Below are 23,675 nucleotides of genomic sequence, written 5' to 3'. Positions count from 1 at the left end.
AAATAATTCATAGCAAATGCCTTGTGAAATAACAGTAATCTACTGGCGTCTCTGCTGCCAGCATTTGGCTTTTAGTATACACTGAAATGCTTAATAATATGAACTTATTTAAGGCTCATGTATAAGTGAAGTATTATGCCACAGGTGGAATGGCTTGCTCTAGAAAAAACAAAAAAAACAAAAAAAACTGGAAAAACGGTAATTCAGCAATCACTTGTCACAAATGAAGATATAAGTCAACAAACTGACACAGATTTGGCTGGAAAGTCTTCCTAAGGAGAAATGACATGATAACATAAAGCCAAAGTCATAGCCAGTGTATGTGCGTGTATGTTTGAGGGTGTATGGTTCTGCAAATAGATTGCTGCCCCTGGGGTCCTTTTGCATTATTAATAGAGGGATATGTAGTTAGGGCTCTTACTCAGATATAATACCACTGCTTCCTGCATGCAATTTAACATGATTTCTATTCAACTCGCCCACCATCCAATTAATCTTTCCGAAGGTTATTATTCTGCCGGATATTGAAAAGAAAAATAAAATAAAAAAAAAACCTTATCATTTCTTTAAAGTTAAACATCACATCTGTTCAGACAGGTAGATTGCAGGCCTTAAGCAGCAAAATAAGTCCAAGTACAAAATTATTGTTAATATTCAAGTAAGCTCTGACCCAGTTTGCCAACTTTAGTTTTTTGCTGTGTCCACCTGTCAAACATGTAACTTTAGCAGTTTATTGTCATTAGCAGCCACACATCTGTGTTTAACAGCTGCTTTTCCGAGTTCATCTTAACCTACATTTTACTGACCAGTTGAGACAGACTGATGGGAAGTCCACTGTTGGGCTGCTGTTGTTAGTTAGACATAAATGTCAGAGTGTCTGTAGGTTGGAGGGGTTTAGCCAGTATGCTTCCACGAGGGGTTAAATCAGTCATGTCAGCCATCAATCACAAGTATGTTTGAGTCAGCAAGCTTGGTGGTCGGTGGTGCTGACTAAAGTGTTTATGGTCACGGTGCAGAGAGAAGCAGCTGAGTAAACTGTCAAAACAACTTCTCAAAACCTGAGGCAGAAATAGGATAGGATATGTTTTTACATAAAAAAAATAACATTTTTGATTTTTTATTCATACAACAGAAATTCTGACAACAAAAATTATTCAACTATGAGAAAATTTGAAAGGTTATTTAAAAAAAGTTTCAATGGCATTAGTCTGTATTTTAAATACTCAGAGTGCCCTAAAGTAGGATTGCTGGGAAATTTGATTCTATTTAAAATAGAAAATACAACAAATTTTCTGTTATGAAAATAACGTGGTAAAATGGCTTTTACTCGAGCTGAACTGGAGTTGTAAGTGACTTCTTGGTTTTTCTGACTTTTAAAACCACCTGTGGCAGTTGTGATGGCCCCGCCTCCGCATGATGATGGAGAATACTGAGTCACTGACTTGCATCCACATTACACCACTGATCCATCCACCTATACATGCTGCACAACTCTTTTTACCACAGACAGCTTACTGTTTCTCTCTAAATAAAAGATATGTTTTCTGATATGTGGTGTGCCCTTTCCCTGTGTTTGTCACTACCACGCAGGTTGTGACACAGTATATTATTGGTAGATTCACGTTAGACCTGCACAATGTTGTGGTAGAATTTTCGTCCTATTCTTTTTTATAAAAAACTGTCTCAGCTAGGAAATAATGTGAGGATTTCCTATGTGAACTGACACCATTAAGTCTTCCCACAATGTGCCTGTTAGGTTCTGGCTGGTCCCCTCCAAAGGGTAGATTTTCTTTGAAGTAAATTCACTGCACTGTTTAGGTTCAACCTTAGTTTATCAGACCAATTCTTTTCTATGTCAAGGTTTGGAAAAATCGAGGCACCATGTGATGTTTTTGTCTGCAAAGCCTTTGTGGCATCCTTTCAGTTTCATGAACTGTGATTTATGTGAAGCAAACTCATGAACAAGCTCAAATTCAGTTAAACTTTTCCCTCTTACTCTGTTTTTATTTATTTATTAACCTAACTTCTTAACCATGAGTATAATTTTAATAAGTTCACATCCTCCCTCCAGTTTACTATGTGAAGTTTGGATGAGGTATTATAAGGTGGACTCAACAAAACGTAAAATGAGCACAAAAAGAAAATAAGGTATTTATGTTGGTGGGCATTTTTTTGTATTATTTATTTTTTAGTTTCTTATATTGATTTTTGTTTTTTTTTCTATACAACACATCATTTAAAATAAGTTATTATTGTGGAATGTTTCTGTGTCACTTGCAAAAAGAGTGAAAGGCATGACTTTTTTCTTGACAGCTCACAATTTTACACATAGATACAAATTTTAAATAAAGTATTTTAAATGAATGAAATTAGTATATCAGTAACAATTAGAGATGTATAAGACTCTAGTTCCCCTTTAGAAGTTATGAGGAACATTAGACGTTACTGTTGTACAGTCTAATGGTCTGCAGGGAGCTCCTTAACCTCTCAATCCTGCAATGCAGTGATATAAAAAATGTATAAATTGGGTCTGTCAAATGATTAAAATTTTAATCAGATTAATCACCACTTACAAATTAATCAGTTATGATTCATGACTATGCCTGAAATTTGCCTGTTTTTACTGCAAGCCAATGCAAACACATATTTAGTGTTAACTGACCCTTCCTTGGGTAAAGATCAGATGTCCAAGGGTCAGTAAATGTAGCATGTAATGTACTGCTATATGTTCATCTTTCATTCATTCTCTGTACCGCTTGGTCCAATACAGGTCGTGGGTAAGCTGGAGCCTATCCCAGCATTAACAGGTGAGAGGCAGGGTACACCCTGGAGAGGTCACCAGTCCATCGCAGGGCCAACACATAAGGGACAAACAACCATTCACACTCGCACACACTCCTAGGGAGAATTTAGAGTAATCAAGTAATCAATTAACCTAACATGCATGTCTTTGGACGGTGTTCTGCAGTATCTTTACCATGATCTACATCAGTGGTTCCCAACCTGGGGTCTGGGATCCCCCATGGGGTCCCTAAAGAGCACATGAAGTCCCCAAGGTTTTGAACATTCAGAGTAATTGTGATTAACGTCCACACATTGTCCCTATTTTAAGGAAAAAAAGTAGGTCTATTTTGTTAATTTAACTATGGCTTTATCGAAGTACAGGTCTCAGCCAGAATTTGTTATTTATGGTGAGAATCTCACTTTAGAAAGCATAAAACCAAGCATGGTTTCAGCATGGGGTGGGGCAGGGGGTCCATGGCTTTTTAGTATTTGCATTAAAAGGGTCCCCAAGGAAGATAGGTTGGGAGTCACTGTGTTAGATCATGATGCAGAATTAATATAGCATCATCTTACCAACCATCTACACATTATCACATGATGATAATACCTGTCATAAAACCATCAGATGTTGATAAATGAAGTTAATCAGCTTATACTGATGAAGAGACTATGACAAAACTGATGATCTGGCTCTCACAAATCTCATTTGTGCCCCCTTTTTCCTGGCCAGTACGCCTGCCTAGCCCCTTGACCCGCCCCTTCATACCTGAAGTATAAATTCTTTCTACCACCTGTCAGCTACTGTGTTTGACATTGTACTGTTGTGTTTGAGGTTTAAATATGTGCTAATGAACCATGAACTGCTAGATTCCTCCTTCTCACCTGGACAATAAACAAACACTACAAGAGAGACGGTACTAGTGACAGAAAAATTTGACCCGGGACGGAGTCAGACGGAGTCAGACACAGAGAAGACCAGGGAGCCACTAGACCAGCTACATTTGTGCACAACACAGAACAAGAAAAAGAAAAAAAAAAGTGCGGGTGTGGAACTCTCTCAACCAAAAAGTGTGGGTGTTAAAACACCATCATCCTCCACAGGGGCGTTGCCCATGTGTTGTTCCATCAATGTTCTTTTTATTCTTAAATCCATCAGTAGAGTCCGCAGGCTCGTCTGTCCCTCCATCATAACGGAGAGATGACGGATATATTGGGCTTGCACATGCATTAATTGTATTAAAGATATTAACACATTTAATAACATTGTTTTTGACAGTTCTAGTGTAAATGAAGAATTTCTAAAACTCTATATTAGCACTTAAGTGTTATTAGACATATAGTGTCATTTTTATTTTCTTTTAACTTCTATACTGAGTTTGTCCACACAGTCTGTAGTTGACCATCCAATCTCTGGAGTAAAAATGAAGAGAAGTACTGACAATACTGGGAATAAGACATGCCCAGATTGTGTGATGCAGCAGATTGAGGTGTTTCTCTGCAGAAAAATAAGTTTTCTCTAAACAAATCTCTGGCTGAGTTCCAAAAAGGTCTTAAACAACTCCGTGCTGCTCAACTCTGCCATCCATGCGTGAGTGGTTTTAGAAATTACCTTATACATTTTCTAAGCAAAACAACCTGACGTTTAGATGATATAAGATGTTTTCTGACTGCCCAAGCAACCACTGATAATCATTAAAATCAGCTCAATTTTGGTTGGCAAGTGTTGTTTCTTTGCTCTGTAAAATCAGATTTTTCCCAAACAACTTGATCCCTCTAAAGGCTTGGGGTGCAGAGTTGTCTTATGCTGGGAAATTGGAAATAAAATGCTCACTCAATCTGGTAAGATAAAGTGGAGAAAACATTGCAGATCTCTGGGGTACCTGTCACTTCACTGAAAATACCTGCTAGTTCAAACAAATACTCCTCTTATTCCAGTCAAATGAAAACTATACTTAGTCTTGACATCACCGACAGCTGGAATGACTTGATTTTCTAATGTCATTTCTATATTTTTCTTTTGATTCAAATCAACTTAATAAAAGAAACATAAAGCATGCAAATTTGTGCCTGAGCTGGCTCAATACATTTTGGGGGAAAAAAAGACAAACAAGATTCCGATAAAAAAACACACTGATTTAGACTGGATGTCACTGAATAAAAGTAGAAGTCACATTTTGCACATTCATACTAATTAACCCTATAAACACAGACATATGAAACAGAGAGAAAATCATAATAAAAAAAATTAAATAAAAAAATGGAAGGAAATTGCGGTTGGTCAATTATTGCTATGTTGTAACAATGCTTCTTGTCAACAAATCTTTTATCATGTAAAATCTTATTATTATGCTCCTTTTTTGCAAATGTAAATAGTAACATCCATTATACTCCTGTGCGCCAGTTATGATGGCATTGTTGTAAGGCAATACAGCTACAAGTGGTGACAATCGTGGTCTGTGCGGCCATTAAATATATTTATATGTTCCTTTTGCTGGTCACACATCACCTAAACTGCTTGACACTGCTCCCACAGTTTCCAGTGGTATTTCTCGTCGAGGGTTGCATCCACAAGAGCCCTGGAAACGGACCAAATTATGCACATAAAGAAGGCAAGAGACAGACAGAAGTCTGTGTATCCATGTTTAGTGTAAACTAGAGCATGAAAAGGTGTTTAAATGGTGCCACATTTTCCAGGAAAATGCATTTATGGGATGAGCAGCAGAGCTAAGTATGTGGGTTGTGCCCATGAAAAACTTGCCAAATCCCCTCTGCCAGTGCCAAACAGCTAATTCTGCCATTGACTCTTGCTTAGTGTCATTTATTTACCAAAGGCAAAATTTATTTAACAAAGAGGGACCTTGGGACCTTGTGGAAGATCCATACACAGTCACAAGAGCCTGGCATCTTCTCATGCTGGTCACCAGCTTGGTCACACAGCTATGGCATAATACCCCATTCTTTAACCAGCCAATTTGGTTGTGTTGGTCACTCTGGCACAGTCATGCTGATCCCACATATGTTTAATAGGATTGAAGACAAAACCGCATGCAGCTCATTCCACCCTCTCCAGAATCTCACCTCAATATATCCACATTGAAATTGCCTCCAATGATGACAAGCCTTGTTTTACCAGTGAGGGAGGTTTTGCCTCACGACATAACACTACCTTCACCAAAAGCTGTTACCCGATGAGTGCAGCATAACATTCTACATGTCTTCTCTGCACTTTGAGCCCACAATTAAACTGCTAAATGCAAAACCTGGACTAATTGTTAAACATAATATTCCTCCACATGTCCAGGTTGCAGTGCACATGTTGCAGATACTATTACAATGGCATGCTTCCTGGCAGCCCTATGAGGCAGGTGTCATTGCAGAATAGCAGCTGTTTGCATTGGCATAAAAGTTTTTTTTTTTATAAGTAAAACCCACATATTCAACTCCGCCGCTTATCCCACATATGTATTTTCCCTACAAATATTGTTTTAATTTTCACTTCTGAAGACAACAGAGAGGTCATTTCACCAAACTAAAAAATTTCAAACCATCACAGTGTGCGAGAAATCTGGGTGTTCCATCTGTTTAGCTTAGCTTGTAACTTAATTGTATTTAATTTATTTAGTTTGTTTGATTTAGTCCATTTTTTATCTGTTTATTTATCACCAGAGGTTAGGCCTATTCAGTCTGTGGGGTTGTTGCTGCAGAGGTCACCTAAAGGTGGATTTATACCCGTGCGGTGTCTGCGTGTGGTCGGCTACAGTTTAGCTGACGCTGGTAAATTTGCTCTTGTACTCGAGGGTAGGGGCTACGCATCGTTTTTCTGTTTAAAAACAACAATGGCGTCCAGTATGGTTCGGTGTCTGTATTAGCTTGTGGAAGAAAACGAAGCAATAATACGATCAGCCTCTCATCAACTTTATCCACTAGTTATTGTTTTTAAAAACGGTGGTTACCACACAAATTCAGCGAGAAGAACCAGATATCCGGCAACACGTCATCCCAATCTGATCAATCGCAGGGGAATACCTCCGCGTAACCATCTGTGTAGCAGGGGTGCACGTCAGGTCTGGAAGAGGTGTGCAATTAGCTTCTGTGAACCTTGCAGCACCTACGGCGGTAACGCAGATGCTGCGTGAGTTTAAATCCACCTTCAGTTGGGGTAGTTGGGGGAGGCCCTGCACTGCAGCCCTGGTTGTGGTGTGCGCAGTGGAACTCTCTGACCTGGGTGGTTCCCGTGGTGACGCTGTCCTTGGTAAGGTCTCCAAGATAATGTTTCCTCACCTCAGTACCAAGCCAAATGTTTATGATCAGATATTTATCTCCAGTTATGCTTTTATAAAGATGTTTTAGTTAAAGAGACAGAAAGCAGATGTCAGAGTTTATGTTTGTGCAGAGATGGTTGGGGTTGTATATGTGTGTATTGGTGTAATGTTGAATTTGTGTCATGCCTTTTTTTTATTATTATGCAAAGCTTGTATGAAAAGCGCCTTATAAAGTTTGATTTGATAATTTAAAAGAGAGAGAGAAACAGGTTTCCAACAGTAAGATTTCTTTCCAAGAAGCACCGTCACAACAAAGAAATAAATCACACACTAATATCCTTGCTTTTTATTCTGATTTATTATTATTATTATTATTATTATTATTATTATTATTATTATTCGAACTATTTTCTTTGGGATTCATTTAGCATTAAACATGAGCACACTTTGAAAAGAAACATTTGCTTCCTTATGTTCTCTTTTGTCTTTGTAACTTGCTGTCAGAAGACATAATTTCACAACTTATTTCTATATCCCTGCTTTCGTCCAACGATTGTTTCATCTGCTGTTTCAGAAGCCAATCAGCTCCGTGGTTGTCCAGGCCATTTCAACCATTTTAACTATTGCAAGATGTGGAATCCTTTGGTGCTTTGTCCCTTCTCCCCACATTCATTTGGGACTCTGCACTTTTGTCTTGCTTCTCATCAAAAAATATTTTAGATCCCTCCATTTAGCAAGAAATAATTTGCTCCCAATGATCTTTCCTCACTTAAACTTAGAAACAGAGAAACAAAAAAGAAAGGAAAAGTAAGCGGGTTAGACTGGATTTTATATTAACGAGTGTAAGCTTCTGTTTAAAATGGGGAAACTGTGAAACTAAAGCAGGGCAGTAACTGACTGGCTTGCTATTCCCCAATTAAATATGTCTTTCACTAAACAAGACAGGGTAAGCTGAGCTGAGGTGAAGTGTAAGCTCAAGTGAGCTTACTTTTTATATTTTTTCATCTGAGAAATCTTCAACTTCTTTTTTTTTTCTCTCTAGCATGTGTGACGAAACCCGAGAGCTCCTTGGAATCAATGCTGTCTTTGTAGACAAAGACATCTAGGTCAGCTGATTGTATTTGCATGATTACAAGCGTGCCACAACTGTTGAAAAATAAAGCATGTGCAACTGCAAATATTATCGCTGCTTTTCTGTTCATGACAGCATATCAGATTATCAAAAACAAGCCTTTCATCTCTGCTGATATTTCACTCCCACTTCTCTGCCTTTCACACATGTCGGAGTAAAAATGATTGAAACCACAGCAGAGTGGTGTGTATGGGTGTGTGTGTATGCGTGTGTGTCTGCAGGTATTCTCCAGTTAGTCTACACATTCCTGCTGCAACGGCTTCAGACACCCACTGCTGTCATCAAATGTGAGAGTATTATAAAATATTGCAAAGTATTTTAAAGACAGTGTACATAGGACACTACAGTATAATGTCATTAAAAAATCCACCCTGTGTTGAATTTAATCTGTTTTGATAAGAGGTGGATGAGTGTTGCTTCTACTCCTTTAATTTTTAAACATGCTGTTTGAGTTATGAATTAATAAATGACTAAAGCCAGAAGTAACTTGTGTTTTGAGACATTAAACCATTGAAGACTTGAGGTTCAGATCAGGATTGCTTAGTCTGAATTTAAAGATTAATTTTCCTAATTTTACTTCAGGGACATTAAAATAAAGATCAGGAGAAACAGCCTTAGATTGTGATGAAACTAGTTTTGTATGGGAATGTGACTACACCTTGTCTTAAAGGATTTCAAAAGACTGCACCCTGTTTTTTTTTTTTTTTTTTTTTTTGTAAAAGAGCATGCATGTCTGTCTTCCTCTCTACCAATTGTCCATCTTCCTTATTTGTGTAAGGGTTGAGAGTGAGAGCTTGAATGTGTTGATTTTGAATGTGCAGGCCCAGTGGCAATTAGAGCCTGCTCTCTCCAAGGCCTGCTAAATTTATAAGTCAGACATAACAGCAGGCAGCTAAAAGCAGAATCTCTCTGGAGAGAAACTTGACCTTGATCAAAGGGGGCTACTCAGATATCTGCATGGAAATAATAATCTAAATATTTTTTTTTTTTTATTCTGTGTGTATCTTATTGTACATCTTTTTGTATGTTTCCTGTGATTTATTTATTTAAAAAAAGCATCACTGGGATTCAAAACATTAATAGGTATCCGCTGTTTACAGTGTAATAAGCATGTGCATAGACAGGAATAACCATTTTACCATTTTTATCTATTTATTCAACAGATTTTGTTTCATGCCCTTCAGAAATTCTTGGAAAGGAATTATAATAGGCATCTGCATTTGTGTTTTTAGTTAATTATGTGACTGCAAAAATGCATCAAGTTCTTAAATAGCTAAACAAATGTTGATAAAAATGGACAGTTGTGTTTTTTCTTCTTAGTTTTCTCTCATAGATTAACTCCTTGGACCCTCTTTATGTTTCCATTCCTGTTAAACCGTGATGTTGATGTTAAAAAACATAACATGGTGATGTTGACATGGGACAGGATGGACTCAATGACTATTAACCATCCATTCAGGAAAATGTAAGTTCAAATTTCATGCTACTCACAGTCTGCCACAGTTTGCTACCACTTTGTATCTTTCATTTTTGTTTTCCAAAGGCAAAGGGTTAGGGTTCAAATTCACAAATATGGTTGGGTTCCCAATTTATAAAATACATGCTTAGGCTTAAAAAATATTCAGCGTAGATAACACGGTGACAAACTAACTGATCTCAGCTCGTGTCATGCAGCGCAATGTTTTATTTGAGTCATCACTTATGGGGGTATTTCCCTATCTTTAATTAAGAGCATAATTCTTTGTTTTGAGAGCAAGATTTTTGGTTTTCACGCTCAAATGTCAAATGGCTCTCTCTTAAAACTCTGCTCTCACACTCAAAAAGTCCTTTCTTGCTCTCAAATATATTGTTCTTCCTTTCAAAACTCTGCTCCTCTTCTTAGGTTTAGTGTTGCAGTGTCTCTTTCCCCCACACTCAGAAACACTCTCTGCTCTCTCAAAACTTCTGCTCTTGGATATTTTTTCCTCTCTCTTGGGTTGTTGAATGAGCAGTCTGTCAAACATCCTCCAGCCAATAGATACCAGATAAATAGAGAAAATAATCCCCACCTTCTTCAGGGTGCGCTTGTTTAGATTGACACAGTGCACTAAGTAAATTGGTACTTAACTGGGATCATCAGTAAATGCGTATGGATTACCCAAACCAGCTATCTCTAGTAAGCATTATGTTTTTATTATATTTTTCTTTTAATATATGCATGTGAGTTTTTTTCACTGAAAGAAAAACACAGTTACTTGCTAACTTACAGTAAAAGTACTTATATAAAAAGTAACTGTACCTATAAAAACGTACAATACGCCAAGTATGAATCTAAAGAAATCTTAATCGGCTTGAATGCTGAATGTTTCACAAACCCAACTGAGGAAACAACACTCACTAATTTATCAACATTCACTAACAATAAATTCACCACAGTTAATTTCAAAGCTGTCAAAGCTCAGATCCTTACTTGCCCCGTCAAAACCCATTAGCTTTTAGTGTTAGGTAATATAACTGGACCTTCCACTGGCTTCACGATAAACATACACATGATCCATTGTGACAGAGTAATAAAACATGGATTAAAAGGCTGCAATTAGGTTTATAATCAATGAAGATTAGCAATAATACCCAGTAGGAATCTATGATTCTGACTTTTAATCAAGCCAGTGTTTTCTGTGCCCATAAACCCGGCAATGCCCTGCAATGAATAATGCATGCTCCGTTAATGTCGATGTTCCTATCACCCAACCTGATCATATGGCTGAGCACAATGGACCACATTATAGACAGCGGTTCATGCATCACAATGGAAATGATAGTATTACATCTCCAGACTACAGCACTGATCGCTCTAATGTAACCTCCATGACTTTTTTACTGCTACTCGTAGCTTATAGTCTAATTATTTTTATGATGAAGTGTCTTAGCTTGAATGAAAATCTCACCATCTATTATTAACAAAATTTAAAAAGATGTAGGCACTTCAGGTCCATGTTAGTGTGGCGAGCGGGGGAAAAGCGGAATAAAAAGAAATTAAAACTATTCTAAACCTGACAACGCCAACTGGAGAATTTCACTCCAATAATAGGACACGCAGGTCCGATGCACCAAGACAACAAAATGTGATTTACCTTAACAATAAGTTTATTAACAATAACTGATAAAACAGTTAAAAGAATTCGACCACCTGGTACCAGGGGATGGAGAACAGTGAGGTAAACAGCGAACAACCTGACAAATGGACCAAAATTAATCTAACACAATTCAAACTAAACTACAGCAAAACAAAATAAAGTCACACAAAAGTCCATCAAGCCGGCTGTACAGCGGGACCAATGAGCTCAATCTTGCCCTTAGTCACCAGAGGTAGATGGGGTCCGAACGTGCACCCCCCTGGACCCACGGCTGGCGAACCAGACGTATTGCTGGGTTTCCGGGAGAGAAGGCACGGAACTGGCGGTTCCTAAAAGCAGTAATTAAGATGCATAAAACTCATGGTGAGTAAAACCCAAATCCAGACAAGACAGCAGTGCAGCCAGGAGCACTGCAGGGGGGGGACGACACACTGCAGCGCACAGTCAACCTCTAGGCCTAAAGAAGAACAAGTATGTTAATTTATTGTTCAAAATAGATCAGGAAGTTACAGTTAGGAGTCTTACCAGGTGACAAGCTCCCCCTCACGCAGGGAGGAAGGAGACACAGCCAGATGATAACGTCCAGGGCTCAGACCAAAATCAGCTCACTTAAGCTGAACATAAGACGCAGATCAACCCAGCCACAGCCAACAGACCACAACACTGCAGGGAGATTGAGCAGGTGTAACACCCAGAGACCGACACACCCCAATCACTCAGACAAGAAATGACACTTACGATCCAGAGTAGGGTCCAAGGCAACACCAGCCAAACCAACCGCTGACACACAGCCAAATGAGTGAAGGCATCCTGAAGAGCAGAAACCTGCTCTCATATAAGAGGGCTGCGTGCTCAACCCAGCAATCACCACAACAGGCCACACCTGTCGCAGCAAAGCGGAGGAGGGAAGGTAAACACTCCAGTGAGTGAGAGAGGTGACAACCTATCTTGCCACATTAGCTTTGCAGATGGTTCAAACCAGAACATTACTTGGATCCAGTGACAGCAAAATATGCAGATACTTATTCTATATTACTGTGCAATACTTTCCATTTAATCTAAAATCTAAATGTGTAAACAGAAAATGACTATGAAGAAATTCCCATCACACTATAAGCAAGTATAAGCAAGTGCTCCCCAGACCTCATGATCTTCTTTAAAGTATTTCTTATTCATAATATATGAGACCAAAAGGAAAAGTGTTTAACTAAAAGCAAAAAATTTCCTTGCAGCTAGAGGCATTAAATGTTAACAGCTTCTGTTTGAGTCAAAAACCAAAATATTACCTTCAGCACTGACACAGGTCACATTCAGGGTGGTAGATCCAGGACCACACGGGCTTTTTGCTGGAATGCACCTTCCCTCCTGCTGCACCTGCCACAGGTAGCAGGAAGGATCCTCACAGGGCATGAACTCCATCAGATGAGGGCAAGTTCTCAGAGAACCACCAGACTCCCACAGCACCTCCCTCCTTCTTTGTCTGAAACCTGATAGAAACAAGGTGGTGTTACAGAAAATGTCAATGGTGACACATTTTTCTGCACAAAGCACCAAGTACAATAAAATATTTTGACAACAGAACAGTATACAACTGCGCAATAGTAATTTAAATTTGTCATTTTTGTTCATAGAAATATTATTTTCATCTGCAATCTGCAATAACTTGCTGCAGCATTCGTAAAGTTAGTCTAGTAGCTGCTTTGTAACTGCTCTTGTAGGCAATGATCAAAGCTGTCATGCTTCTCATGAAATTTGAAGATAAATACAAAACACAACTTTCAAAGAAGACAGGCTGGAGAAGCATGTTTGTTTTCCCTTGATGTCGGTGTCAGGTCGCTTTATAGCAAAACAAATGATTGTAGGTTTGTTCGTTTTCCCTCTAGGTTGAATAATTCTTTAAAAAATAAGAAGTGGTTCTGTGTCCAAAGTGGTTTTGTTATTTATCTATTTTCTTCTTCATCTTTCTCATGGAATCCAGATATGAGAGAATGAAATATCGTGTCACAGAGGACGAAATGCCGCATCTAGTTATCAGGCTCTGTTTCAGAAACAGCAGCTCTCCACTCAGTGAGCTGTAAAATAGTTGAATGAAACCCAGAGTCCATGTCCATAACTTCTGCATGAAAGGATTTGAAACAGTGAATGTAATTTTTATTGCCATTTCCTTTGGTCGTGTATTTTTAGTATTTATGTAATATTTTTAAAACATTTGATTTACATCCAAGAAGCACCTGGGATCTCATTTTCTCTTTGGGAAAAATGGAAACTACATTTGCAAGATCTTTTACAGGTTACACTGGGATTAAATATGCCAATGAAAATTATTTTAAATTTTAGTGCTTTTACTTAAAAAAGTGACAAGTTGATGTTAAACAAAAAGCTGTTGATCCAGTACCTTACCCACAGAAATACAGAAAATATTGCATTTCCAAGGTGAGATAGCTGAGACGGTAAGGAAAAAAAAGGTTCGGCAGAAAAAAAAGTGCTAAAGAAGTGAAAAAGTGTGAGTGAGTCAAGTCAAGCTGCAGTAATGCTTGTGCAATTTTCACTGTGACATTCTGCCTGTCCAATTACAGAGTCTAACTTTATTTTTATTGCTGCTGCCAGCTCTGTCACCAAATTGAGATTCTCTTTCTGAGCTGTTCTGCACACCTTATATACAGATGACATATTCACAACTGTATATGAAACTTAGGGCTAATGAAGCTGCACTTGCATTCACATAGATACAGTGAAATCAAACATATCCCTGTTATGTCTTTATTGCCTGGTACTTGTTTGGTGGACTTTTTTTTTATATTTATGACTTTTTTTCAGAATATGTGGTTTGTGCATACTATCAGCTTTAGTGGCAATCACTGAGATGTTATTGTTTTAGTGTTTCTTCTGTACTGTGTAAAAAGGGCAATGACTGATTTTTTTTTTTTTAAATTGAAGAAAATCAACAAAGCTCTGCATTAGTAGGAATGAGAATAAGTTTAATCTTATCCAGTGTGTCTGTTTATAGACCCATGCAGCTTCCTCCCTCAGTTTGGCATTCATATCAACTGACAAGTCATGGAAGGTAAAAAAAAAAAAAAAAAAAAAAAAAAAAAAAAGAAGCTGCAGGCTAAATCTGTGGATGTCACATTTATATAGTCTCATATGCGAAATTTACTGAGCCTGCAACAAGTCGGTCAGGCAGAGGAAATGTTGGATCCCTTTTCTTTTCTTTACTTAACCCTCATTGACCTCCAATTTTTTTCAACTTGAGTTTTTTTTTTTTTTTTTTTTTTAATTGGTGGTCATTTTGGCTTTGTTGTGGCTAATGGCATTGATTTTTATTGTTTAAAATCCAGTGTCTTTTTTCTATCACGTCTTTTATACTCTGGTGATTAATTTAGTACCCTCTTGTGACCTCCGTGGCCAACAGTGTCCATACACATGAAATGCTCTAAAATGATCATAGATCAATATTGTTTTTCTGCTTTTTCATAATCAGTCAATCAATCAATCAATCAATCAATCAATCAAATGTTATTTTGTTTTTCATGCACAAAGCAACACAAAGTGCTGTACATCACAAAAACAAATTATGCATATTAAAAACTAAATTTAAACGACTTCACACACCAGAGTATATAACAGGAAATTAAAACACACCTCATAGTAGTCTCCTTCACTCACAATCACACACACACATGCGCTCACACACATACAAACAAACATTGTAACATTCCCCCCACCCACCCATACCTCATTCTGTACAAACATGAACTCCCATCCCTAGCTGCTGTTTCTTAACTGAGTGTAAGTATAAGAATATCAATAGAATGAAAACATCTGGCTCAACGCTGCTGTGAGGATCCAGTCACACCGGAAGCCAGCCCACTCATCACCACAGAGGATGCCACCACAGGCACCACCCAGGTCAGGGCAGGCCAGGGTCCACACCACTGTCATGAGGGCTGCAGTACGCCTAGCCACCCAGGCAAGGGCAGTCACCATGGCAACAACCCAGCAGACAGAGCAGATTGACTTACCGGTGTGAAGGATTCCCAGGGGGAAAACACTGGAATTAAAAAGTAAAAACAACATTAAATAAACTTATAAACAATAAGAACTGATGAGAGTGATGAGAATAAAAATACAGATAAAGAAGTTCAGAAAAATGATAAATTAAAATAAAATACAATAAAATGGACCCTCATAAATAGGGTGTATTTAAAATAAATAGAAAAAATATATAATTAGATAAGTGAAAATCTAAACTAAATAAAATAAAATTCAGCTATATGCTAAGCTAAAAACAAAGGTCTGTAGCCCTGAGATTATCTGCAGGCTGTTCCACAGTTGAGGCCCATAGTGGTGAAAAGAGACCTTGCCATAAGCCACTAAGAGGCCAGTATCAGAGGATCTCATTGTCCATGAGGGTTCATAATTTAAAAGCAGATCTGATAAATAAGGAGGCCCAAGACCATTAAGACATTTATAAACAACTAAAACAACCTTAAAATCTATCCTGAAATGCACAGAGAGCCAATGCAGTGATTTTTAAACTGATGTAATGTGGTCCTTGTCAGAATGTGTGCTGCTGAGTTCTGCAGTAATTGTAGGTTAGAAATAAACTTTTTAGCAAGACCAGAGAGCAGTGCATTACAATAATCTATTCTACTACACACCTCAGTGCTGCCAAGAGAGAGGAATGGGCAGACTTTTGCCATGTTTAAGATGACAAAATCCTGTGTGTTGTAAAATCCAGCTCAGAGTAAGAAAGGAAACCCAGATTTCTCACACACTAAGAATATTTAAAGTTTGTAATTTTGGTAAAATTATCTCTCGCTTGTCTTCAAGACTGATAATTAAAACTTCAGTTTTGTCCTGAAAAAAGAATGTTAACTGGCACCAGGTCATCAGGAGATACTGCGATGTAAAGCTGCGTATCATCAGCATACTGTGAAAATCAATAACGTGCCTCCTGATGACATAACTAATAGGCAACATGTACAGATTAAAAAGAAATGGATATAGAATTGATCCTTGGGAAACCCCACACTAGATTTTATGGGTCTTTGAGTACCATATATCCATACTTAGATAAAACTGTTGACCTGTGATATAGAAGTAAAACCAATTAAGAACAGTCTGAGTCTGTTTAGTAAAATCTGGTGATCTGCTGTATCAAAAGCAGTGCTTAGATCCAGTTGAACCAGAACAGAAAGTTTCCATGCATTTAAGTTACACCTGAGGTCATTAACCCTCCTGTTATGTTTGGGTAAAATTAACCCGTTTTAAAGTTTGAAGAGCTAGTAAAAATAGTTAAAACTATTTTTTCAGTATGAAACTTCTTCTGCTTGCCTTAATTAGTGTAATCAACATATAAAATGATGATGGTGCATCTCACATATTTGTAACCACCCCCTGCATGTTTATATCACATAGATACTGTTCGGGTCAGTTTCATCCAGGTAAAAAGGGTCAGAAATATCAGACTATTTCTTTCTTGGCAACTGTGAGACATATTACAACCCAATCACACAGACACACAGGTGCAGGTGTTATAACTTTTGACGGGAAACATTTATGTTCTTGTTGGAAAACTCCACCCACATTCGTGGACACTCAACAGGGTAGGGGCAAAACATATTAAGAATTCTCTGCATGGGAGTCCTACCAATATCACACCTACTTTACACCGGGTGCGTGTGCGCTACCTTATGGCTGCACCACAGTTTTGTTCCGACCTCCGTGGCTCGGCAATTTTTACCGGGAGCATGTCAGGTGTGGAGTGCTCGCGAGTGCAGTCCACCTAGCCGGATCCGCGAAATCACAAAATCACAGGAGGAGAACCTTGTGATTATATTTTGAAAAATACCAGAAGCTTTTACACTGCTCCCGTGTCTGATGTCATGTCTCCCCCTATCTGAACTGCGGAACTGACGCGTTCTGAGTGATTGAAGTGTCAAAAATAGTACATAAATTTAGTGGAGCGCCGCGACAAAACACTTCTAGGATGCTTCTGATACATGCTGCGGCACACCCAAACTAAAATGGCTGTGAAAAGCAGCGGAGGCCGCGGCACAGCCTTAATGTGCCGCACACACCTGGTGTAAAACAGGGGTTACACTCCTTCAGGCAGACCTATACAAAATGAGCAGCAGAAGCAAAACGATGACAGTCCAGGACTCTCTGAAAGTCATCTTTGATCATGACAGTTAAATAGAGGAGGATGTGTCTGAAGATGAAGACGATCTTGAGCTAAATTCCCATTCTAATGATTCTGATTTTGAACCAGATGAGGGAATTGATATTCCTATTCCTCCAAGCAAGACATTCATGTCAAAAATGGTGAAATGCAGTGGTCTTCATCCCCGAATATGCATCAGGTAAAGCTGTCTGCAGAAAACATACAGACAGTCCCAGGGCCCACTAGGGTGGCAATGACTCGTGTGACAGACATCAAGTCAGCTTTTGAGCTGGTCATGCCTAATTTAATACAGAATCATTCTAGAAATTACTAATCTAGAAGAGAAGCATTTTATGGGAGAAATGGAAGGAGCTGGACAAAACACATTTAGTTTGAACATGTTTTTTTTTTTTTTTTTTTAGGAAAAATGAGTGAATTAGTCTAATTGAACCATTACCTGTGTGAGGTATGGAAAACCATTGCACTAAATATAGATATAATAGTTAGTAATGAAATATTATCGATCCTTGTTAGGATAGTTTTGGTTTCAGACATATTTTGGATAATTAAACATGCACCGGGTCAAACTGACCCAGGAACATCATTGCTGTTCCTGACAAATGAACATAGCAGGAGGGTTAACAATCTTTAAAAGGGCCATCTCAGTACTGTGGTTTTTCCTAAAGGCAGATTGATATTTTTCCATGGTATTGTTTTTATTCAAAAACTCCTTTAAGTGAATAAAAACAACTTTTCTATGATTTTACTAAAAAAAATGGTAGGTTGGACACAGATTAGTGATTATTAAAAACACTGGGATCTGAATTACTCTTCTTCAGAAGGGGCCTTACCACTGCTGTCTTGAAGGAAGATGGGAGAACACCTGAGAGTAATTTACAATATTTAAAAGCTCATATTCAAAGAAACCACAAAACAATTTTAGGAAATGATGTGGGAATTGGGTCCAAAAGGCAGGTTGTTGGATTATTTGGGAAAAAACTCGACCAAGCATCTTCACATCAACCAGGACTAAACTCTCCAGTGTTTCCTCGGGTAAAAGCAGGGGTTCATATCTGTTAAAATCAACACTATGGGGAAATAAAATACTGGATTTAATAGTATCAATTTTATTTTTGAAGTGGTCTGCAAAGTCTGTCGATGGATGATGATTTTATAGCAGCTTTGTGCATGCACATTTTTGCCACAAGAGTCCCCAGAGGGAGTTTCTGTTTTTTTTTTTTGTAATGAATTAAGCAATTATGTAAATATTCAAGCAATTAATGGGTTTAACTCTTAAAAATTATCGAATGTTTAGTATTTTTAGCAGGAAAGAAGTTGTTGTACTATAGCAGTTAAAGAAGCAGTGGTGCTTCTCTAGCAAGTCACTAGACGGTACAAAATTTCAAGAAGGCACAAGGGTTAAGCAGATTAAAAAATAAAAGAAAGAATTAAAAAGATTTCCATTTATTTATTTTTATGTTTATGTTTATTTTTTTATTTTTTATTTTTTTGCTTCCACACTCCCAATTGGAGGCAAGTCAACAAGAGTCTACGTTGATGAAAAAGATAAAAAGGAGAAAATCCTTTCCAGTCTGCACTTTTTTACTTTCTTCTCAAGATTTGAGGTTGTGTGTAAAAATCATTGAGATTGTATTTTATTCTAGATGTGTTTTTATTTATTTATTTATTTATTTATTTCAAATTTAGATTCCAGACAAACACATTTTCAATCTAATTATACTGCAATAGAATCTACAAGCAAAACGACAATAAAGTTTGATTTGATTGGTTTGAACATAAACTTACTTTGTGAATAGATTCTTCAAACTGTGTTTTTTTTACATTCATGGGAAACTTCAAGAAGAAAACTCTTTGTGTAGGAATGTGATGGCCAGAACAAACTGATCATTCAAATGGACATGTGATAACATTATTTTTATTTTTTTTGTTTAAGTAAAACCACCAGTGACTGAAATGAAATTAAAGAGAGTGTATTAGTTCTTCAAAGGTGTTTAACTAGATTAATGCTTAAGAAGATTTAAGAAAATCCCTTAGAGTTAGTATATATTTGACTAATTCCGCCTCTTGTGAGCCATCTCTAAGACATCAATAGCCTGAATATATTAAATCAGGAGGAGGTGAGTTTCTTGAGTTATTGTGTTCTTGAACATTTCCTTCCTTTTGTGTTTATCTATCAGATGAAATAATGCAGATTTAACACTTATACGCTTCAACAAGCCTCATGAGACGTCATGAAAATTTCCTCTGTGATTTTAGTGGAGCCACTTTGTTCCACTGTAACAGCACAGAGCCTACAATGACTGCCTTTGTTAAATATGAACAAACACAAACTGACTTTTTAGTCCTTGAAGACAAATTCCTCTTTAAGTGACATCTCATATTATTGTCATCTCATACTCCAATGCCACATTTTTAGCATTCCTTTTTGCTTTAAATTTGTGGATGGCAGTTTTTATTCAATATCGCAAAATCATTGGATATGTTTTATTATCTGACATTAAAGACATGAAGACTAAAAACAATCTAAGTGATCAGAATTATTGAATGACACAAAGATTTTGATTCAATCATTACTATCATGGTAGTATCACCTAATCACCCACATTATCTATCACATATTTCGATTCATACTCCTTTCTCTACAATTGATCCTCCTACAGACTAATTGTTCATAAAATATGACTTTTTCCATTTAAAGGTCCTTACTGATTGGACATCTTCTAATCTATAACTTGTATTGACTACTTAGCTCCCTGAGTTCCCTGATGACAGCACAGTGTTTCTGCAGATGGAAAGTTAAAGCATAAAAGTGCTATTTTGAAGCTGTAGCCCTTCCCCTCTGTGACACTTGAGCAGGAGCATCTTTTCTCTTCGAGCCATAGCCGTTTTATCTTAGCTTTGACACATGGAAGAAAGGCCCTGCATTCTTTTCCTCCACAGGTGGCACTGTCTAACCCCTGGATACCAACTCTGCAAATTACATCCCCCGACCATCTAAAGGAATGAAGCAGCAGTTGAAGAGCCTGATCTGCGAGATGCTGCCCGAGTGTGCTCTCAAAGAGCAAAGACACCGTGGATCGATTGCAGCGTTGCCCACAGCACTTACTGCTACTCACATCCAAGCCACAAAAAACAATTTTGCTGGGCATGCCCTTGTGGATATTAATAATTGAAAGGTTTCTTGGCCATACCAGGTTTATTTCAGGGAAACAAGGGCCAAACAGTAATTTTGAGCACCTTCCTTCCAGCTCTGCAAGCTCTGGTAGAGGCCTTACAAATATTCTATCCAGTAACCTCCCATGTTCAATCCATTCTCCCACATACTGTAGCAGCAAATGTGATAGGATGAGATAACATGAAAAGATGTGAAGCCACTGAGAGCCGATCTAAATTAGTAATTTTCCAGAGAGCAAAGCTGGGTTAGTATAAGTGTGTTTGCTGGTTGACTCTACCACCTGAAGACTAGGATCTAGTGGGACTTTTGGTTAGAGATGGATCACAGTTTTTCTAAACATAAAACCTGTTCAATGGGAGCGAGAAATTCTCTGAAGATAAAGGGCTACAGGCAAGTGACTTGGATCATAACAATGCCTCACTACTCAATATCAGTTCACTGCATTGCAGGCATCACTGCTCACTGTGAGTGACTTTGTATTGGATTCATACTTTGTCTGTTGCAAGCTTTGACTCTTTATGAATGCCATTAAAAGATAGCTGCCACAAGAGAGCTCAGTACAAAACAGCAGATGCTTTTGTTTTTTACTCCCTGAAATATATTAATGACAGTGTCAGTGAGGGGAGCTGGCTCAACCCACAGAGATCCAGTGTTTTGAGAGTGCGGCCAGTGACCTGAACAATCCACACTTCAGTCGCTCCCCTGGGCGCTTTTATGCACATTTACTCACTGAAGAGACGAGGTCATGCTGCCCTTTTAGCACAGCACCAACACACTAACATGTCTACCGCTGCCACTATGACTGAAACACACACTACATTCCACACAGCGCATGGCCCTTTTAAAGCGGTCAGATGCGACATGCTTTCACCTGAAAGAAAAGTACGCTAAGACTGAATGCTTCTGTACGCTCTTGCTCAGACATGAATCAAGTCAAATAATTCTTTCCTCACCTTTCCTGAGGAAAAAAAAATAAGAAAAACTAAGAGCTAAACTTCTTCTCTGAGCTCCTTTCTTTCTTTCATCTGCAGTTGTTAATGGTCTCTCTTCTCGCAGCACTTCATTTCACATTTTCATTCAGCCATGTATCAGAAAACAATTTATGATTCAAACCAAAAAAAGGTTGCTGCATCCTGTTCTAACAACGGTCTATTCTACTGAAACTCTTCCTCACACACAGCCTTAGTCAGACACATTATAACTCAGGACTGTCAAAACGCCACACAAGCTGTCATCAAGTCCAAGTACATGTTTAATATTTCTTGGGTTAGTGCAAACTGAGCATATTGGAATTGCATACCTCTTGAGCTGATTTTAAATGCACAATCAGTCTGCAACAAAATAACGATTTTTGCCAGCAGACCATCTGCACAACTTTAAATCATATCAGCTTGTTAGCTAACGATTGGTAATATGTTTCTGGATGTTGTGTTTGCATCTCTCTGTCCACCCATCTGCCAAAGATGGGTCTGAGAAAACAGCCTTGCACACTTGGAAAACTGATGCATCTTGGGGAAAATCTGTTGGCATGGAAAATATTCTATTATCCACTTCAGCTGTTATCAGGGTTGTTACATCTTGTTAAAGCTGGTGCCTATTGTGATAACTCGGGGTAAGAGCAGTTTGCAGCTCTGGGATGAGAACCATTTCTCTAAGTAATCCTGCCTCTATATACTAAAATGTAACAGCGGATAAAGTATAAAAAACTGAAACTGCAATTAGTTTTCTTTAAACAAACAGATACATAATTATGTCACATATTTGTTCACTACTGAGTATATTAAAGAGTATTAAAGACATTGACATTTTTTTTAGAACACACTGGATATTTCAAAGTTTTCCCAGCTATGGTCTGAGACAAAATTAGACCATGGAAATCATCCTCACCCATCATGCCTGACCTTTCTTTTGTAACTGCTTGCTTAAAAGTGTACATTTTCAATGTATTTCTCTTGACATGGTCTCTTCCATATGCTCTCTCCACTGTATTAAATCTACATGTTTCAGGAAATCTCTCAAAAGCTTGCTCATATCCATATCTTAACTTCAGCATACCTTTCTTCCCCTGGGTTTCTTTGCAGTCATCATGTAGGCAGGAACTCCAGGGTGACCAATGAGAGAGCATGCAGTGGTGCTGGCAGGGGATGGAGCAGTTTTGGACGGCCAAAGGGGGCTCTGCACCTTCACACATCCTGGCATTAACGGGCCTGGAGACTGAACAAACAGAGGATGAAGGGAAGGATAAACCAATCTTAAGTCAAACCACACACAGTCAGCTGTAGAGTGTGTGTTTGTGTGATGGCTGCCAAGTAAAACGTTTTGGATTGGACGCCTAAGAGAGATTTGTGCTAGATGATGTGAAGAGAGGGAAGAAGATCAAGAAGCCTCACTGCCATCAGACTGAAAAGTAATTCAGTTCCAATTGAAAAAGGCCACAACTTCAAATTCTCAACACTGGCTTGAAGATAGCTACTTCTTGCAAAGTTTGTTGTGTGAAAAAAAAAAAGAAAAACATAAGGAAATTGCTCATCTGAGCTCATACCAGGAGTCTACAATGTAGAGCAATGGCTCTCAGGGAAAGAACACAATCTAAATAGGGAGATATCAAATCAACACACAGTGTAAACCAATTCACCGCTAAGCATGCCTGACACCATTTGAAGATCACAGAGAGCTAAGCCACTTATAATAGGTGCTGACATTAGACTCTCTCATAGAGTAAGAGGGTATTTCTCTGCCTGTCCACAACATGGGGAGTTATTCAATCTAACATCCCATTTTGATGCACCTCTGCACATCAAGAGGCAAATTTACATTTAAATGAGAGCCAACAGAAAAATTCACTAAATGTCCACAGAGCATTTTGTCTTTTTATCCAAAGTAATTTACATGGTGTTTGATCTCCTTTTTAAAAATGAAATGCTTGCTTAGACGCAGTGATAAAGTGCAGTACAGATCTTTCTGCTTTGTACCCTAAATTGTGTTTATCTATGATTGTCAGCTGTGTAACTGTAGCAGA

The 23,675-nt window shown here is 38.1% G+C and overlaps 1 protein-coding gene across 1 annotated transcript in view; it reads right to left on the bottom strand.

The window, feature by feature from the left end:
• thsd7ba (thrombospondin, type I, domain containing 7Ba) overlaps nt 1-23,675 on the bottom strand; it is a 232,850-nt gene that overhangs the window by 83,853 nt on the left and 125,322 nt on the right. Inside the window, exons 7-8 of the mRNA XM_042002424.1 lie at nt 22,712-22,870; nt 12,581-12,781 (exon numbers count right to left, since the gene is read on the bottom strand). Of these exons, the coding sequence (XP_041858358.1) occupies nt 12,581-12,781; nt 22,712-22,870 (360 nt within the window). The remainder of the gene's footprint in view (nt 1-12,580; nt 12,782-22,711; nt 22,871-23,675) is intronic.

The sequence above is a fragment of the Melanotaenia boesemani genome, chromosome 12 (genome assembly GCF_017639745.1).
Source record: "Melanotaenia boesemani isolate fMelBoe1 chromosome 12, fMelBoe1.pri, whole genome shotgun sequence".
Taxonomy (NCBI): Eukaryota; Metazoa; Chordata; class Actinopteri; order Atheriniformes; family Melanotaeniidae; genus Melanotaenia; species Melanotaenia boesemani.
The sequence above is the reverse complement of the archived record's forward strand: the minus strand, read 5'-3'. Positions and strand labels throughout refer to the sequence as shown.